Source organism: Callospermophilus lateralis, chromosome 1 (genome assembly GCF_048772815.1).
Source record: "Callospermophilus lateralis isolate mCalLat2 chromosome 1, mCalLat2.hap1, whole genome shotgun sequence".
NCBI lineage: Eukaryota > Metazoa > Chordata > Mammalia > Rodentia > Sciuridae > Callospermophilus > Callospermophilus lateralis.
The window spans coordinates 146,691,289-146,710,786 of NC_135305.1; the positions used below are offsets into that span (position 1 = coordinate 146,691,289).

A 19,498-nucleotide genomic window follows, 5' to 3' on the forward strand; every position below is an offset into this window, starting at 1 on the left:
TGGCTGCTGCGGCGCTTGGGGAGGAGTCTGGGTTGCCCGGAGAAGTCTTCCAGCTCTAGCTGCAAACAGATGGGATAGATCCCCTCCGCCTCACGCTGTGCAGCTCTTGGGCCAGCAGGAGCACCAAGAATATTTTGCAAGGGGCATCCTAGCCCTGCAGAGATGAATCCCTCCCCGGACCTGTATGAGACCCCTGGGGACAGGCTGGACGCCTTACTGAAGCACAGCCTTCAGCCCAAGGAGGATTGGAAGGAAGAATCCAAGGATGTCTGGCAGAGAATGGAGCGGTTCTTTCGGGATCAGTGCTTCCAAGATAAGTTGTTTCTGGGACAAGAAGTCAGGGTGCTGAAGGTGGTGAAGGTGAGCACTTGGGGTCCTAGGGTTCAAATCCCAGCTCTGCCCTGTGAGACCTTTCCACTCCATGCTTTGAATGTAGCCCTTGCTGCTCAGCCACTGCAACTTATTTAAAAGAACATGCTTCTTTCTCTTCCTCTCTCCCTGCCCCTCCCTAATCTCAAGGGAAACAGGATTACCTTTCTTCCCCTAGTTAGGCAGACTTATCTGCCCCTGAGCACTCACCCACCATAGGAACAAAGTCATCCAGACTTTGGGGAATGGCACTAGAAAATCTCAGAAATGCCTAGCTCCCAAATTAACAAGCAAGTTACAACTTCAGACAGAGAACACATGGAAGGTAACTTTTGAAATCACCTCTTTAAACCTCTCCCCTTCCCCCTTCCCCCTCCCCCTCCCCTCTCCCCCTTCCCCCCTCCCCCCTTTCCCCCCCCCCAATGGGCAGAATCAGCCTTTGGGACAGAGGTCCCCTGTGTTTCTCCTTTGCTAGCAAAACAATCAACCTTCTTTTTCCTTTTTCTCAAAAGCGTCCCTCTATTGGCATTGGGTGCAAGGATCAAGCTTTTGGCAACAGTGCCACTTCATCTCCTCTTAACCTAGGTTTCTTATGTGCAATAAATGGAATAGAGCATGGAAAGATGCTCTTACACAGTAAATTATTCTACAAAGCTGAAGGGTGATTGATGATGATGATTTGGTTTTCAGTCTCTGAATGCCAAGGAGTCAGATGGAACATAGATACCAGGTCTTTATAAAATTTATGCTTTTTGCTTCTTGTTTAAGAAATCCCTGGGGCTGGGGGATGTGGCTCAAGTGGTAGAGCGCTCGCCTAGCATGCGGGAGGCACTGGGTTCGATTCTCAGCACCACATAAAAAGAAAATAAAGATATTGTGTCCACCTCAAAACTAAAAAATAAATATTAAAAAAGAAGAAATCCCACTTTACTTCCAAAGTCACAAAAAAGAATCTATATTTTTCTTCTAAAATGGTACTGATTGGTCATGTTAGAAACTACCTACCAATCAGGTAATACCAGAGGGAGGTACTTGATAAATTCAGTGGGTTTTCAAGAACTGAGCCTACAATCCAACATCTATTTATAAGGCTAGTTTATCTTAAGAAAGTACCATATTTTAATCCAACTTTTAACATTGGGATCTTATTAAAAGTGTATGCCTGGGCTGGGGTTGTGGCTCAGTGGTAGAGCACTTGCCTAGCACATGTGAGTGTCACGATGGGCAAACGGTGCACCTTATGCAGTCGAGGGGGAGAAATAAAGAAGGTCCATGCTCTTCTGCCCTTTTCAATGCTTTATTCACTCAAATCGCTCAATACAATTTCACTCTTAGGTTTTTAATCAAGAAAATGATAATCCTTAATGCTGGGCACTGCAATAGACAGAATCACTTCACAGCAAAGAATTCTAGATTAGTTCTAAGCACTGCAAACACACTTAATCATGATGACAGGCCCGTGACAGGCATTCCCGCTGCATGCTGAGCTCAAGTGCCTTAGGCTCCAGTCCAGCAGATGCCCACTCACTCAGACCCCGGTGGTCAGGTCAGGGACCCAGGCAGGCTTCTCCCGGGGTGGAGCTGATGGCCGGCTGAGGAGAGGTCAAGGGTTGTAGGGAGAAGTCCTTTTCTCACCAGAGTCCAGAGGCTGCTGTCGAGTTTGAGAGCAGAGAGAGCAACGCAGAGCATCAGGCAGATGAGAAGAGTTGGGGTGTCAGTCCAGGTCCCGGCAGGCTCTCCAGCCTGAGGGCATCGCTGTGCGCTGGCTGAATGTCAGGTCCTTTGCTCCTCCATCTATACTAAATTCTGGGGCTTCTGACCACCCTTTCAAAATCCCTATCAGCTGCCACCGGATTTCTCAGTGACATATTTGCCTTGGGGTTAAAGCATCTGCTCTGGGGGTCCCCACCCTGATTTTCTTGCCTTTCCCCTTTATGGGGACGAGGACAACATGACAGAGACATCACTCTGAGTTTGTGGGGAGAAGTGATTTGTTTGTGCCTGAGGGCCAAACTGGAGGGTTCTGTAGGGGTGGCTTGGTGAGACTGCAAGTTTCAAACAGGAGTTTTTAAATGGAGTTGCTTAGGCTCAGGCCTGAGGCCACCCTTACAGTGAGGCACTGGGTTCCATCCCCAGCACCACATAAAAAAAACTAAATAAAGGTATTGTATCCATCTACAACTAAAAAATAAAATAAAAAGTGTTTGTGTGATGACAAAACCAGACCTGGTAATGAAATGAAATTACAAAAACCTTATGGTAAGAAACCAGCGCCTGGGGAAGGGGTCAGTTCTGCTCCCCTCTCTCAGCCTTTTTCCAGAAAGCCTAATTAACCACGGGTCCCTACCTTTTGGATTATAAATAACTGTCCTAAGGGTCTGCCTACTCCCTCTTGAAATGTAGCAGACGCCTGTGAGAAGAACCCTTTCTTCTTATCTGTTTCTGAGACTCTGCACAAGACCTTCAGCCACCTAGATTAGGAGTTAGAAAAGAAGAAGAAGCCCCAGTGATAGGGTGGGTCTAAGATGATATCAATAACCCCTAAATATTGTGGGAAAGTGTGGGTCAGGGCTCAGCATTGGAAGTTGTTTTGTTTTTGTTTTGTTTTGTTTTGTTTCCCTCCTCTGGGCCTGCGGGTATAAAATAAAGTTTGGAGTTCTCTTCCTCTCTCAGTGTTGCTAGCCGCTTCTCAGCCAGTCTTGTTTTCCCGCGACATTTGAACCATAAGTCCAGATTTTGTTCATTTTGCTAGAATGAAAGACATCTCCCGTTAACGGAAGTAAATTGGCTGTCCCTGGGAAAGGAATGACTGGACAGGGTAGCACTGGGGAGGGAGAACAGGCAGTTTTGAAGAATCTTTAAAAAAAGAGCTGAAACCCAAGATTCAGGACAGTTATCAGCAACCTGCCCTTCAGAACACAAATCCAAGCTCCTGGGGTTGCTTTAAAAGATACAGCTTTGCATTTGTGGACTCTGAGGACTCCCTACCCTGACCTCATTGTAGGGGACCTCAGCCCCAGAGCTGAATATGCCCATCTTTGCTTCTAGGATCTGCAAAAAAAAAAAAGGAAATCCCCACCAACACCAGAAATGAAATGCCAAGAGTCTCCTAAGGATGGGTCTTAAGGTGCTTGAGGATTTTGGTATATGTTCTAAATAAAGCTCTTGTACAGGTTCAAATGTGCTGTTTCAATGGGAAATATACATTTATGTTACCCCAAATATCCATATCTTGAAGTTCCTTCTCCCACTTGTACAGGTATATGCATCAAGTGAAGATTATTCCTCTGTATAAGAAAAAAATTATTTTATCTTTCCTCTTCCTTTCTCAACAATCTCTTTCCAAAAATCAAAACACCCCTAAAATAATTAGCATCACCTATTTTGAGCAGCATAGAAAATGCCAAGAATAAAATATGACTGAAACTGAAGATCTTATCTGAATAAACATTGATAAACAAGCAATGACAACCAGGGCATATTTTTAAATTACATTTCTATCCTATGTTAAGAGGAAAGGGGACATTTGCACATGATTCAACATTTGTTTTCTCTCTTCTTTCGTTGACCTTTTTCAGCAGGAAATTTTCTTAGTTGCATCTATTTTTCCTGGTTTCATCCATTCATATTGGGGTGAGAGTGGTATATTTCTAGTGTCAAATGTGCTAATTCCATTTGATTTTCTGCCATTAGTGGCCTGGAGAGTCTTCTAGGACCGTGAGTAAGTTTTACAAGGACATCTCTTGCTGTATTTAATCACCACCTCTGTCTTATCCTCCTGTTCTTTTTTTTTACTATTCTGTGTCCTCAGATCAAGAAATATCTAAATTGCTGGACACAGTGGCCCACACCTATAATCCCAGCAGCTCAGGAGGCTGAGGCAGGAGGATTGTAAATTCAAAGCCAGCCTCAGCAGTTTAGCAAGGCCCTAAGCAACTCAGTGAGACCCTGTCTCTAAATAAAATACTAAAAAGGGCTGGGGGCGCTAGGGCACTTGCCTGGCACTGGGTTCAATTCTCAGCACCACATGTAAATAAAAAATAAAGGTCTATCAACAACTAAAAAATATATATTAAAAAGAAAAGGGGGAATTAGGGGTCCTTGCTCAGTGGTCAAGCACCTCTGGGTTCAATCCCCAGTACCAAAAAAAGAAAAGAAAAGAAATATATAAATCAAGGATACATAAGTATCTAAGTCAAAATTGCTCCATGATTTTTTAATTACACAAGTAAAACAGTAACAAAAAATAGGAAAATACAAAAACTTATTTTACAAAATGAATGACTTCAAAAGTCATATAAATACAAGCACTATTCTCATCTTAGTATACTATAAGCACATTTCAAACATTTGTAAATAACTAGAAAATGTTTCCTTTCATATGTATTGTTGAAAGAAAAACATTAGGTTAAATTCAACAGAACTCACTTGTGCAAAGGAGTTAGAAGTCAAGCATATACTTTTATAAGTTATTAGTTCACTCTTTACTGTGCAGAGAACTTCGCCCTGCACATCAAAGAGTGAACTAATAGCTTATAAAAGTAGGCCAAAAGGGCTGGGACGGTGGCTTAGTGGTAGAGCACTTGCCTGTCACATGGGAGGCGCTGGGGTCAATCCTCAGCACCACATAAAAAAAATAAATAAAGGGGGCTGGGCTTGTGGCTCAGCGGTAGAGTGCTCACTTAGCACGGGCGGGACCCAGGTTCGATTCTCAGCACCACATAAAAATAAAGGCATTGTGTTGTGTCCATCTACAAAAAAGATTTTCTCTCTCTCTCTCTCTCTCTCTCTCTCTCTCTCTCTCTCTCTCAAAAAAAAAAAAATAAATAAATAAATAAAGTACTCTATCCATCTACAAGTACATATATATTTTTTTTTCCAATGTTTCTGACTTAAGGTTGGTTGAATCTGCACATGTGGAACTTTCAGATGCAAAGGTCTAAATATATTGGGGGAGGGATTAAAGAATAACAATATAATAATAAAAATAATTCAGTAAAACAATACAGCAACAAAATAATAAAAGATACAGTATAACAACTATTTACATAGCACTTACATTAGGGATTATAAGTAAACTAGAGCTGATTTCTAGTGTACTGGAGAATTACATAGGCTATATGCAAATACTACACCGTTTTATTAAGAGACTTGAACATCCTTGGATTTGGATTGCTGAGGGGGTGCTGAAACCAGTCCCCTGAGAGACTGAGGGACAACTGTATACAACATTCTTTTTTTTTTATTTCCCCCAATACTGGGATTGAACCCAGGGGCACTCTGCCACTGAGCTACATCCCTGGCCCTTTTTATTTTTTATTTTAAGACAGGGTCTCACTCAGTTGCTGAGGCTGGCCTGGGAGTTGCCATTCCCCTGTCTCAGCCTCCGGCGTCCCTGAGATTGCAGGTGTGCACCACTGCACCAACACAACTGTATAAAACATCCAAGATTATATAAATGGAAAACAGATTAGTGTTTTACAGGGTTGAGGGATGGTGAAGGGGAGGGAAGCATATTTGATAATAAAGAAGCTGCATGAGGAAGATCTTTATACTGAAGGAATAATTCTCTATCTCGATCCAGCTATGGTCACAGGAATCTACACACATGACAAAATGTCACCAAACTAAATACATCATATCCACATCAATTTCCTGGTCTTGCTATTCTACTCTATTTAGATAAGACACAACCATTGGGAAGACTCCAATCCCTCTCTCCTGTCTTTATGGCTCCCTGTAAATCTAATTATTTCAAAATAAAGCCTACCAAGTGTTGCACATATACACATACATCTATAATAAAAATATGCATATAATCAAAATATAAACACAAAAATATGTTTATCAAACCAGAGCTGTCCTGGAGAACTTTCTATAATGAGAATACAATGTATGTGTGTTATCAAATCTAATAGCCACTATCTTGGGCAGCTATAGAGCACTTGAAATACAGCTAATGTAGCTGAAGAACTGAGTTTTAATTTCATTTTAATTAAAATTTAAACACACACATGTGGCTTTTGGCTGCCACATTAGACAGGGCAGGTCTTCCCCCACCCCACCCCACCCCAGATGCTGGGGATGGAACCCAGTGCCTCATGCCTCGTGCATGCCAGGCAAGCGCTCTACCACTGAGCTACATCCCCAGCTCCTGGGTAGTTATTTGGAACATCACATAAAATACTGGTAGGAGAAGGGAGTTAAAGGTCATTAGGGGGCTGGAATTTTACATTTCATTTTTGTCTTTAAAATGTTCATGAGGTATTTAATTTTTCTCAATCAGTGAAAAGATGTAGTACAGGTTGAATGTCCTCTAAATATTGAAAATTCTTGGGAACAGAAGTATTTTGGATTTTTTTATGTTTTTTTTCCAGATTTTAGAATATTTGCATATACATAAGGAGATATGTTGGGAATGGGACCTAAATCTACACATGAAATTCATATATGTTTCATATATACTTTATACACTTAGTCTGAAAGTAATTAATTTTTTAAATATTTATTTTTAGTTGTAGTTGGACACAATATTTTTATTTTTTATTTTTTTTTATTTTTATGTGGTGCTGAGGATCAAACCCAGGACCTTGCATGTGCTAGGTGAGGGCTCTACCGCTGAGCCACAACCCCAGCCCCGTAATTAATTTTTTTAACAGGGAATTGAACCCAGGGCTTGGCACATGCTAGGAAAGCACTCTATCACTGAGCAATATATCCCACTGCTTTGTTAAATTCGATTTTGAGGTCTCGCTAAGTTGCCACAAGGCTGGCCTCAAATTTCAGATCCTCCTGCCTCAGCCTCCTGAGAACTGGAATTACAGGCATACACTACCATGCCTAGCTAACTTCAGTATATGTGCTGCCTAAAGGTAATTTTACACTTTTGGGAGCGGGGGGGGGGGGGGGGGGGGCGGGTGGTAGTACAATGTCAAGACTAAAAATTTGGGATTTTAGAGCATTTCAGATTTCTGAGTTTTTGGACTGAGATGCTCACCCTGCAACACGGGGAGGAGGCCAAGGGCTCCTCTGGAGGTCTCTGTAGACTTCCTACCACGAGTGTCTCCGGCTTCACTCTCAGCCTCAAAGTTAACAAGTCTCAGCAGAAAAGTAAAGCTCAGCATTTGTCCTCCACAGGGTGGCTCCTCAGGGAAAGGGACAACTCTGAACCACAAATCTGACCTGGATATGATTCTGTTCCTGAGCTGCTTTGTAAGCTTCCAAAGCCAGTCACTGCTCCGAAAATACATTATTGACTTCATTGAGGAGAGATTGGATTGCTGTAGCAGAAGCCTGGCCTACAGCATCAGAGCGATCGATCGCAGGGAGGGAAACAGGACCCCTCGCTCCCTGACCTTACAGATCCAGTGCAGGAAGAGCACTGATGTCTTCCGGATGGACGTGCTCCCAGCTTTTGATGCTCTGGGTAAAGATGGCGATGGATCAGGCCCAGAGAAACTCGTCAGGCCCCTTTCCCTGGTCTTGAGAGAGGTGTGGGGAAGTAGAAACCAATGGAATTGTCCTTTTTCGGACACTGGAGCTATACATATCCTGAAGATTTCAGTCCTTCTATAAATGCATGTGCTGTCCTGTCCCAATATTGCCTGGGAAAAGAGAATTTCTCCTAAATGATAAAATTCCTACCCAACCCAAGAAGATTCCTCTCCCACTGTCTGGGAAACACCGGGTCAAGCGAGTAATTCAAGGCACTTCGAATTGCACAGAACTAAATTGGAATCATCTTTAAATCAGTGCATTTGATACAAAATTTTGACTCCAAAACTTATTACTCGTGTGACCTCGGGCAAATCATTTAAAAGCTCCAAGACTGAACATGCTAACCTATTAAATGAGATGATATCAAATTTAAGTGGAGCCATAGGAAACTGACACGATTTGACTATGTTTGACCTGCAAAAAGGGGCAGTTTCCTTTGGTTCCACCTAAATCAACCACTTCAGTGAGCTGTTCTGAGGATCCCGTGAGCCTGACCCAGTGCCTGAGACACGGTCAATCTTTGGCCAATGTGAATCATTTAAAAATCTATGTGACTTGGGAGTGAGCTACCACACCATCTAGCCTCTGCTTACTGAGGCATAAGAGGGGGGAAGTACCACCATAGGTGAGCCTTGGGTGACATAATTCACGCCTTTGCTATGCTGGGTCATCCTCTCCTCATCTTCCTTATCTTAAAGGTAGGTTTTTCTGACTTGGTGCTCTTCTCCTCAGGATCCTGTAGCCCAGACTCTAAACCAGAGCCGGAAATCTATGAAAGTTTAATAACTGCCTCTGGCTACCCTGGGGAGTTCTCGCCAAGCTTCACCCAGTTGCAGAGACACTTCGTGAAAAGCCGCCCTTTTAAACTGAAGAACCTCCTGAGGCTGGTGAAGTTCTGGTACCTGAAGGTGAGAAGAGCTGGCACTGGACTGGGAGGGGTGGGACAAGGGGAGAGGAAGATTGACACATAAGAGATCAAACTCAGGGGCCCTTGACCACTGAGCCCCATCCCCAGCCCTATTTTGTATTTTATTTAGAGACAGAGTCTCCCTGAGTTGCTTAGTGCCTTGCCATTGCTGAGGCTGGCTTTGAACTTGAGATCTTCCTGCCTCAGCCTCCTGAGCCACTGGGATCACAGGTGTGTGCCACTGCACCCAGCCCAAAATTTCTTAAAGAAGAAAAAAAAATAGAAACAACCTGTCTAAGGATATGAGGCAGGTTAAAGAGTGTAACCGAAGCCCTGTGTAACCTACGGACTGCTGGAGGATATCAGGGGTCACCGTATTGTTGATGATGATGTTTGTCATTACCATGTTCTTATCTTCTGAAGCCTCCTCAGTGTCCATCCCAGGACCTCCTAATTTGGATGACACCTATCACTTGCTTCCTGATGAGTACAAACATGATTGTGAACCAACTTCAGGCACTTCAGATAATGATAAAAATGATGACAATATAATAATGCCACTTGTCATTAGTAATGTTTCATGATCTACGCTATCAATGCTGCACGTTTGCACGTTTTTCTCATTTAAAGTGAATTCCATGACTAAACACTCAGGGTCACTCCAGGTGAACTGGGCTGCATGAAATGACCACACAGAGACAGACAAATACCTTTTTCTTTGGGTCCTGTGACGGCTCCTCTGATCTTAGAGGCCCAGGGAAAGAGAGAGAGAGAGAGCGCGCACATGCTGATGAACCCTTTTATTGGGGAGAAGCCATTTAAATGAGGCAAGGGCTCGGGTATCAGGGGGTTGGGTCTAGCAGGTGACTGACATCTATGAAGGCCACACCCAAGGGCAGAGCAAGAGAAGGGGACACACAAAGGGAGTTTCCATGGAACATTCTATCCCAAACAGGGCAAAGGGGTAGGATTACAAAGGAACAGGTAAGTGTCGCTCAACTCCAGGGGTCTGCCTGCTCAGAAGACTGGCCTTGCTCTCTGAGTGGGTCACCGCCCCAGCCACAAGGAATGCAGGGGCCGGTCAGAGCCTGGTGCACCAGGACTAGAAGGTGTGGGCATTGAGAGCAGCTCCCACATATCATTCATCATCCTCATTTTTGGAGATAAGAAAACAGACTCGAAACTAACATGGAGTTCAGAGTTGGGCGTAGGAGTGTCTGACTACAACTTGTGCTGACAATCACATGAGTCGAATTTTATTATCATTTTCTTTTGAGTCCGTCCTCAAATGCATTTGCCCCTGGACTTGACATTGGGGGAATCACCTAGTAGTGTCATTAGTGTATTTTTCCACTGATTTTTTTGTTGTTGTTGTTTCCTTATCAACTGTAAGACCTCTTTGTCATTTGTAGGTCATCTGTTCTGTTGAACCTGACTCTTGTTCAGTACTGTGCCCAAAGCATACTGCTTTTGTTACCACTGCTTTATGGGACATATCCAAGATGACAAATAATCAAGCCTTTTTTTTTTTTCATGATTAACTGGCTTTTCCTAGGCATGTAGGCTTCTAATGTGAATCTTCAGGCAACCCTGAGATTCTAATTGAAATTTTCAATGAATGTCTGACTTCATTTTGGAGGAATTGATCATTTCACATTATTCTTCCCCCTTCGCCTTTCAGTTTGTTCTGATTTTGTTTTCTGTTGTCTGTGTGATTCAGTTTTCTCCAATTATTTCCTATATTCAATATAGTGTATTGCTCCGTCCATTCCAAATGAATAAAATGGACTTCAGAGGCCCTGAAGGTCCATAAGTGACCCTAACTTCCTCTTTTATTGAAATCTTGATGGCCCTACGACATCAGTCCATCTAGGTTCACCTGTAATGGTTTGTGCCACATAAGGCAACAGACCTGAAAATTCTCAGAGCATCACTCATCTTATATAATAAATCTCCCTCTCTCTTTCTCCCCTGCCTTCTCTCTTTCCTCTCTCCTCCCCCCACCCCAACCAACATATACCCATACCTTCTCCAGTGCGTGAAAGGTAAATACCGAGGAGAAGCAGTGCCTTCAAAATATGCATTGGAGCTACTGACCATTTATGCCTGGGAAAGTGGTACAGACGAAAGTGAGAACTTCAGCATGGACGAAGGGCTTGTGGCTGTCATGAAACTCCTCAGAGATTACAAAGATATCTGCATTTACTGGACTAAGTACTATGATTTCCAAAATGAGACTGTCAGAAACTTTATCAAACAAAAGTTGAAGGAGCGCAGGTGAGTGTGTTGATTGTCTGACTTTCCACTTCAAGGAATAGAAAAGCCAACTGGAACAATTCTTAAAATAAAAGGACTTTTGCAACTGGAAAGCCCAAATGTAAAAGAAGCTTCAGGTATGGCATGATCTAGGTGCTTGCTATGTCATCCGAGTCCCTTTCTATGAATTGTTCAGCTCTGCCCCTCCCAGGGCTTTACCATTAAAATCAGGTTCATTCCTTTATGGTTTCAGTTCTAGGCTTCTCCTTTAGACATTTACCTTCTGGTACAAGAGGAAACATTCCAAGCAAAATCTCAAGAGATTCACTCCGATTGGGCCAGCTTGGGTTACAAATGTAATCCTAAACCAAGACTTTCATCTTAGAGATAGTTCTTCCTACATCAAAGCACGCACAACCCCGTAGACATGAGTGCCACAGGCTGCAGTCTAAGTGTGACAGAGCTCTGCTTTCCTGTTGTCCCCCAGGCCCGTTATCCTAGACCCGGCTGACCCCACCAACAACCTGGGAAGGAGGCGAGGCTGGGACCTGATGGCCAGAGAGGCTGTTTACTGCCTGAGACAGGCCTGCTGCCGGACAGAAGACCCCGGCCACGGCTGGCACGTCCAGGTAGGACTTCCATTCAAGTCAGGGCTCAGGTTGTCCCCACACAGACTCCCCAACTCTTGCCACAGGACCCACGGGTTCTTGGGACAGGCGACCTCTCCCATGTGGACATCCCAACCCACCAGCTCTAGAATTCTTCTCTTGTACTGTGAACGTCTGGGCTTCGTTTCATTCCCCTGTAAAATGGCAGGAAAATATCGGCCCTGCCTGGACTCTTGCTATTAATACAAGAGACTTAATAATGCCCAAAAAATTAAGCGAGGATCACAGGGACTCCCCTGAGGACAACCGCTGTGTCGTCACAGCTGGTCCCACACAGGTGTCTGACACTGAGTAGGAATCCATGTTCAGAGACCAGGACTCTGATGATGAGCTCCCCTAGAAGGCCAATTTTCCCAACCGGCTACTCGGAGAGAATCTGGCCACTATTCCCACTCTTCGTATCCTGCGTGGAAATTCTGAGTCTGGCCTCAAAAGCAACCCCACGGCACCAGAAGCAAGGCAGATAACTAAGCCACCGCAGAGAAGCCATCACCCAGCCACACACCATTGGCTGGGAATGTCCAGTTGACCCCGGGGTCCTGAGAGACAAAATCAAAGGAAACTGTTGGAAAGGAGATAGAATTAAAGTAGGGTTCCCGCGCACCTCAATACCCTGTCTCATGAAGCAGCACCTCCCAGTGCTCCCTCTTCCATCACTTCATCCACCGCCATGGACTACCACAGACCCCCGAGCACACGCCTGTGTCCGGATGCATTTTGACTTTACTTGAATTGTTATTCAATGGGTTATTCCATTACTAAATTAAATCATCTTACAGACCATTCCCCCATCCACCCATATATACCCAATAGGCCTAACCATACAAAAAAAAAAACAATCAGGACACTTCTGAGCATGAAATCGGGAAGATTAATTATGCCAGGTCAAGTGATCTACACCAGGACTGCCCTAAACGAGTACGAACATAAAACCAGCACAGAACCAATGAATTTTTTTCAGCAGCTGCATCCTAGTTCAATGAATGAAAGTTGTGTAGCCAGTACCGTGGGGCAGATTCTGAAGATGCTTTCAGACTTTTGCCATCACAGTGAATACCCTTGAACATGTCTCCCAGAGCTCGACGTTCAATCACGTAGCCTCACATCAGCACTTAGAGGTGCTCATGGAGATACTGAACATTGTCACCATGCGACAGGTGAAGACTTTGAATGGTCCCACGTAGGAGGAGTGTGATTTTGAGACCAGTTGTTCCTCGAGTTTGGGTGAGTTAAAAGTTGAGAGTTTGTCCCAATGGATCTGTTAGCCTAGAATGACCGAATAGTTTCCTTTACTTGGAACAGTCTGAGTCCTGTTGTCCCCCATAGTTATTAAGAGCACCTCCTTGGACTTCTGAAAGTATCTTGGTGAATTACATCATCAGTAGCTAGAAGGGAGGAGCTTTGGAGGCCAAGGTGGCCATGTCCACCCAAGAACTTTCATATGTTGCTCCTTCTCTTTCAGAGAGCAAGAGATGTCCAGGTGACTGTGAAACAGACCGGCCAGAAGCCTTTGACGCTCTCAGTGAACCCGTACAGTCCCATCTGGAAGATGAAAGCAGAGATCAAGAGGACAAATAGGGCAAGTGGCCCCCAGAGTCAGTATCGTCTCTCCTTCCAGGAGCCCGGGGGAGAGAGGCAACTGCTCAGCAGCCAACAGACTCTGGCCGACTATGGGATCTTCTCTAAGGTGAATGTCCGCGTGCTGGAGACCATCCCTCCCGAGATCCAGGTCTTTGTGAAGGATGCTAATGGCCAGAGCATACCCTACGCCATCCACCCCGATGACACCATCCGTGACTTGAAAGAGAAAATTGAGGACGCTGGAGGACCCTTGGTAAAGGACCAGATACTGAAGGCCCAGGGTCGGACCCTGTGGAACCGCCGCAGGCTTGAAGACTTGGACGTAGAAGACTGTGACACTATCACACTCATTAAGAGAAGCTGAAGGTCCCCAGGACTGCCCATGGTCAGGCTGCTCACCCTGTAGACTCCTGGGGTCCCTTCCCCCCATCCCAGCCCCTTCTACCCACTCTGCACTTTCGGAAGCCTAAATATGAATATGTGCATAGCCCTCTCCTGTTTAAATGCCTCTGGTGTCTCCCCGTTACCTACAGAATGGAGTCCAAGTTCCTTTGCTTGTGCATTTGGGGTCCTTGACTTTTACCCCTTGCTTTACCCCTCAATTTGCCTTCGCCACTCAAAACAAACCAGATGTTCCCAAACACTTGCATTCCAGAACACTAAATGTCATCACTTTGAGTCTACTCTCCCCTCTCCCATGACTCCCCTCTTTTATTTATTTATTTTTTTAGTTTTTGGTGGACACAACATCTTTATTTTATTTTTATGTGGTGCCGAGGATGGAACCCAGCGCCCCGTGCATGCCAGGCGAGCGTGTTGCCGCTTCAGCCACATCCCCAGGGTCTCTCCCCTCTTTTAATGCTCACACTTCTAAGTCATTGAATGAATCTCAACCTCTGGACCTCAGACCAGCAGAACCAGCCGCACTCGGGAACTCATTAGACAGGAAAACTCACAGCAACTCTCCCAAGTTCACCTGAGTCCGATTCTCAGGTGGTGACACTCAGCGGGCAGCGTCTCACAAGCCTTCCAAGATGCGTGTTGCTGTTTGAGAACCCCTGACACTTGCCCCATACAGCTGGCCAAGGCGTCTCTTGCCCTTACCTCCCCTCTTCCCCCAGAGCAGACTTCTGTGGGAGTACCTGGGGACCCTCCCGGTGTTCCTTCATCTGTCGCCCTCTACTAGTGAAAACTGACAAACTGTGCTTTATTCCTGTGCCCCGTGGCCTAGAATGGCCCCTCCCCAGTGCAAACATTTGGCACATGCTTTCTGAATAAAGGAATGAGCCAAAGTATGGGTTTGAACCCTTCACTATTGTCTTTATGAGGGTCTTGGTCCAATGCCATCTTGGAGCCCACATTGTTTGGGGTACCCCCGAGCCTATGTCTTATATTTTTGGAAAAAAAACAAAAAAAAACAAAAAAAACAATGCTAGAGTGGTGGATCTTGTCTCCATGCTCATAGCCAATGATGCTTTCCTCTCTGTCTGACCCTAACTGGGCCAAAGGTGATCAGGATAGAAGCCATCCATTGCTCTCCTTCACCGATCAGATTCGGAGCACTGGAGAGTGCACCCAGGTACAGTGAGCTCCTGCTGTGGTTAAACAGAAGAGCATTCAGGACCCGAGCAGAAACCAGAACTCCACCCAAGCCCATATTTTAGTAAAGAGAGTCAACAGCCCAGAGAATGGAACCACACACAGCCAGAGACAGGATCAAAGGCCCTTCCCCATCCCTAGGATGAGAAGATGGGGAATCTCAGTCCTGACATTTTTTTTTTTTCTATCAAGTTCCCCCTATGTTTCTTCAACATCTCAGTTGGGTAAGCAGCCACCATTGAATATATCAGAGTGGGTATCTTTTCTGTCCCAAGACCTTTGACTAAAGCGAGGCATGGTGACACAGTTCCTTGTGAGTTGGGAGGCTGAGGCAGGAGGATCACAAGTTTGAGGCCAGCCTCAGCAACTTAGTGAGACCCTGTCTCAAAGAGAAAAAAAAAAAAAAAAGTGAAAACGGCTGAGGATGTGGCTCAGTGGCAAAGCTCCTCTGGGTTCAGTCCCCAGGAAGAACAGAAGAGAAAAAATAACTTTGACTAAGATCTGTTTCAGCAGGTCAGCAAAGCTAATACAAAGGCACAATGTCATTCGATTCTTATCCTCACGGCTGCCCTGGAAGTGGAGGAACGAGTAGAAAAAAAACACTTCCTCATTTTACACATGAGGAGCTCAAGGCTTAGGGACAGGAAATGATGTCCAGGGGGCAATTTCCGGGGAAGGTCGGTACCGTGACAACCTCAGTGGGAACTTTTGAGCTCTCGTGCACCCTCTCCCACCTCCTCTGGGTTCCGCCAGTGGACACTGACCTGAGCTCCAGACTTCGGTTCCTTTCATCTTTTCACTTCAAATGCTTCACCCTCTGCCCAGCTGACTGGCCCAGGAGTCATCACCTGGCCCAGGAGAGGCTCAGCCCATTACCTGGGCTAACCAATCAGAGTATTTTCTGGGATCATTAGCACAGAGCGCTTGGCATTGAGTTCATGATCACAAGAAGCTTAGATTGTTAGCCACTGCTCCCGTTGACAGGAGACAGAGGCTCACGTGGACATTATGTGGAGAGAGCTGGGATTCAAGCTGTTCTATGTCTACCTGGAGACTGTGGTGTCCGTGCCACATGAGAAGTTTGATCCGCCATGTCGAATCGGGAGAAGGGATTTTGTTCTGCCTTCTAGCATGGGAAATAAGCATTATTTAAAAAATAGGAGGGAGGGCAAAGGAGGGGGCAAGGGGGTAGGATGATGGTGGAGTGAGTCAGACATCATCACCCTGAGGACACGAGTAGTGTGAAAATACTCTGTGTACAATCAGTGACTTGAAAAATTGTGCTCTGTATGTGTGATATGAAATGACATGCCTTCTGCCATCATGTATAACAAATTAGGATAAATAAATAATTTAATTGGGACTTTCCCTCTTAGTGACCATGTGAATAAACTCAGGTCATCCTGATTATATATTTTTTTCAAATGGCATCCAATATATTAGTGATCAAATGATTGGCAGCTGTTCAACCCTCAGAGATTTGTTGAAGGTGAACAAAAAATTAATATATAAGGTCTAAATGGTTTTTATGTGAATGACTTGTATATTGCCTTGAAGTTCATCTTTTTTTAATATTTATTTTTTAGGTGTAGTTGGACACTACACAATGCCTTTATTTTTATGTGGTGCTGAGGATCAAACCCGGGTCCCGCCCGTGCTAGGCAAGCGCTCTACCGCTGAGCCACAACCCCAGCCCAGAGTTCATCTTCTGTCACCATAAACATATGAAAATGTGGGGATCTTACTTGTGGGGGGGGTGCTAGGGATTGAACCCAGGGCTTGGTGTTTGCGAGACAAGCACTCTACCAACTGAGCTATATCCTCATCCCACAGAGTCTTATTTTGTTGTTGACTTAAGTTTGTGAAATTGCTACTACTCTTTACATTATTTTAATGTTACTTTAAAATAATTAGATTTAAATTTTACTTAAATTTAAATCAAATTATTTCACTATTAAAAATCATATTAAAATATTATTTTAATATGGTATGATCGAACAGTAGAAGTATGAGGACTTTTTGGAATTTATTATATTTTTAAAAACATGATGCTTTCCATTTGGGGTTAGCCAGTTTGAAAGCTTACATTGAAATACTGTCATGGTTGACAAACTTCTTGAAAGGATTATCTGCACTTCTGGTTTCCACCCCCACTTCACCCCACTTCTCCTAAACTCATTCTAACCTGGCTTCTGCTTCCACATCTCCCATAAAACTGCACACACCTAACCGGGCTCAGTAGCACACGCCTGTAATCCCAGCGGCTTAGGAGGCTGAGACAGGAGGATCTTGAGTCCAAAGCCAACCTCAGCAATTTAGTGAGGCCCTAAGCAATTTAGCAAGATCCTGTCTCTAAAATATAAAAAAGGTCTGGGGATGTGGCTCAGTGGTTAAGCACCCCTGGGTTCAATCCCTGATATCAAAACACACACACACACACACACACATACACACACATACACACACCCCTTTCCTGTCCACCATTCCTTCAAAAGAGAGCTAGGATCCAAGCCTTTCTCTTGAGCTCCGTTGCTTCCAGCCTAATCCGGGCCACCAGTGCCTCTCGCCTGGACCACAGGACAGGGTCTGGACTCACCTTTCTGCATCTGCTCTTGCCCCCTAAATCCCATCCTCACCACAGAAGCAGCCAGACCAATTTTTCCAGATTCTAACTTTGTCACGAGTCACTCTTCTCATCTACCCAGGATAGATTCAGAGCCCGTTCACCTGGGCTGACCCAGTGGTTCATTTCCCCTTTTTTAAAACAGAGTCATCATTTAGCCTCCACACCACTCTTTCCCGTTCTTCTCTGCTAGCTTTGCAACTCTCAACTTCTGCATGATATTGAAGGCTTAGGGGCTCAGTGCTTGGTCCCTTTCCCTCCTTGCTCTACACTCCTTCTCTCCTCCAGTCTCGTGGCTTTAAATACCTCTATGCTGGTGACTCCCAAATTTGTATCTCAAGTCCAGACCTGAAATCAAGACTCCTTCATCCAACTCTCATCCAAGTCTCCACCTGGATCTCTAGTGGGCACTTCAGATCAGTTCCAAACAGCTCTTGATCGTCACGCCCACACATCACCCTTGCCCCACATTTTCCCCCTAAATTAAGAGCAATTCCAGAGCCAGACATGGGGGTGCACTCCTGTCATTCCAGTGGCTTGGGAGGCTGAGGCAGGAAGATCAGGAGTTCAAAGCCAGCCTCAGCCACAGAGAGGCCCTCAGCAACTCAATGAGACCCTGTCTCTAAATAAAATACAGAATAGGGCTGGGGACGGGGCTCAGTGGTTAAGCTCCCCTGGGTTCACTCCTCAGTACAAAAAAAAAAAAAGAGAACAATTCCATCCTTCTGATTGCTAAAGCCCACAGACTTAGAACACATCTTAACTCTGATCTCCCCTCACTATTGATTACTCTCTATCCATCCACAAGACTTAGCCTCAGACTCAAAATAGATCCATCAAAATGATGAACCTGGGACTCCATTCCAAACAATACCCAAGAAAGATGTGGATGGGGTATCATCAAAAGATTCCATAGGTTGATAATTGTTAGAGCTGATTGATGGTATATGGATATATTCCAGTTTTTTCTCGGTTTACATCACACACTCTCCCTACCTTCTCTGCCACCACTCTGATCCAAGCCACCATATGTCCTACCGTAGCACTAACCCTCTGACGACACCTCTGATTCCCTTCTCACCTCCCCTCTCAACCCCTGCTTTTAATCTAATTCTCCCTTCACAGCCAGTGGGATGGCTCCCGTGGAAATGAAAATCAGATCATGTCCTTCCCTCTGTTCAAAACTCTCCAGTGGCTCCCCATTTCATTCAGAAGGAAAACGAAGTCTTAATAGTAGCCTTCAAGATCCAATACCATGCCAGGGGCAGTGGCACCTGCCTGTAATCCCGGCGACTCGGGAGGCTAAAGCAGGAGGATCACAAGTTTGAGGCCAGCCTCGGCAATTTAAGAGGCCCTAAGTGACTTAGTGAAACCCTATCTCAAAATAAAAACTTAAAGGGCTGGGGACATGGCTCAGTTGTTAAGCACCCTTGGGTTCAATTCCTGGTACAAAAAAAAAAAAAAAATCCAATATCATTTGCCTCCCTGCCCTTTACTACTCAACCCAAATCCTTGTTCAACTCCTCCCTTGAGCTCCATTCCAGGCACAATGATGTTCTTTAAAACCCACCGAGCACATTACCACCACAGGGTCTTTGCACTTGCTCTTTGTTCTGCCAGGAACAAACCATATACATATGGTTCGCTCTTCACCTCACTGCCTTTGTTCAAATATCTCCTTTCCCTAAGCCTTCCCTGACCATTTTATAGAGGACTGAACACCTGTGAAGGTTTGGACGTGGGGTGTCCCCCAAAAGAGCTCACCTGGGATTCAATGCAAGAGGCTTGGAGGAGAAATGGCTGGGTTGGGAGAGCCTTAACTGCAGGTAGGTGTGGTTGAAGGAGGTCGGTCACTGGGCAGGGGCCTGTGGGGTCTATAGTTTGTACCTGGCAAGTGGAGATCTCTCTCTCTCTCTCTCTCTCTCTCTCTCTCTCTCTCTCTCTCTCTCTCTCTCTCTCTCTGCTTTCTGACCACCGTGTGAGCTGCTTCCCTCCACC

The 19,498-nt window shown here is 45.0% G+C and overlaps 1 protein-coding gene across 1 annotated transcript; it reads left to right on the forward strand.

The window, feature by feature from the left end:
* Positions 1 to 56: 56 nt before the first annotated feature.
* Positions 57 to 14,571, forward strand: LOC143641441 (2'-5'-oligoadenylate synthase-like protein 2). Its single transcript, XM_077108900.1, has 6 exons — positions 57 to 360; positions 7,507 to 7,795; positions 8,599 to 8,774; positions 10,809 to 11,050; positions 11,517 to 11,658; positions 13,160 to 14,571. Exons 1-6 carry the CDS (start codon positions 163 to 165, stop codon positions 13,640 to 13,642), a joined length of 1,530 nt encoding a protein of 509 aa, XP_076965015.1. The 5' UTR covers positions 57 to 162; the 3' UTR covers positions 13,643 to 14,571.
* The last annotated feature ends 4,927 nt before the right edge of the window (positions 14,572 to 19,498 follow it).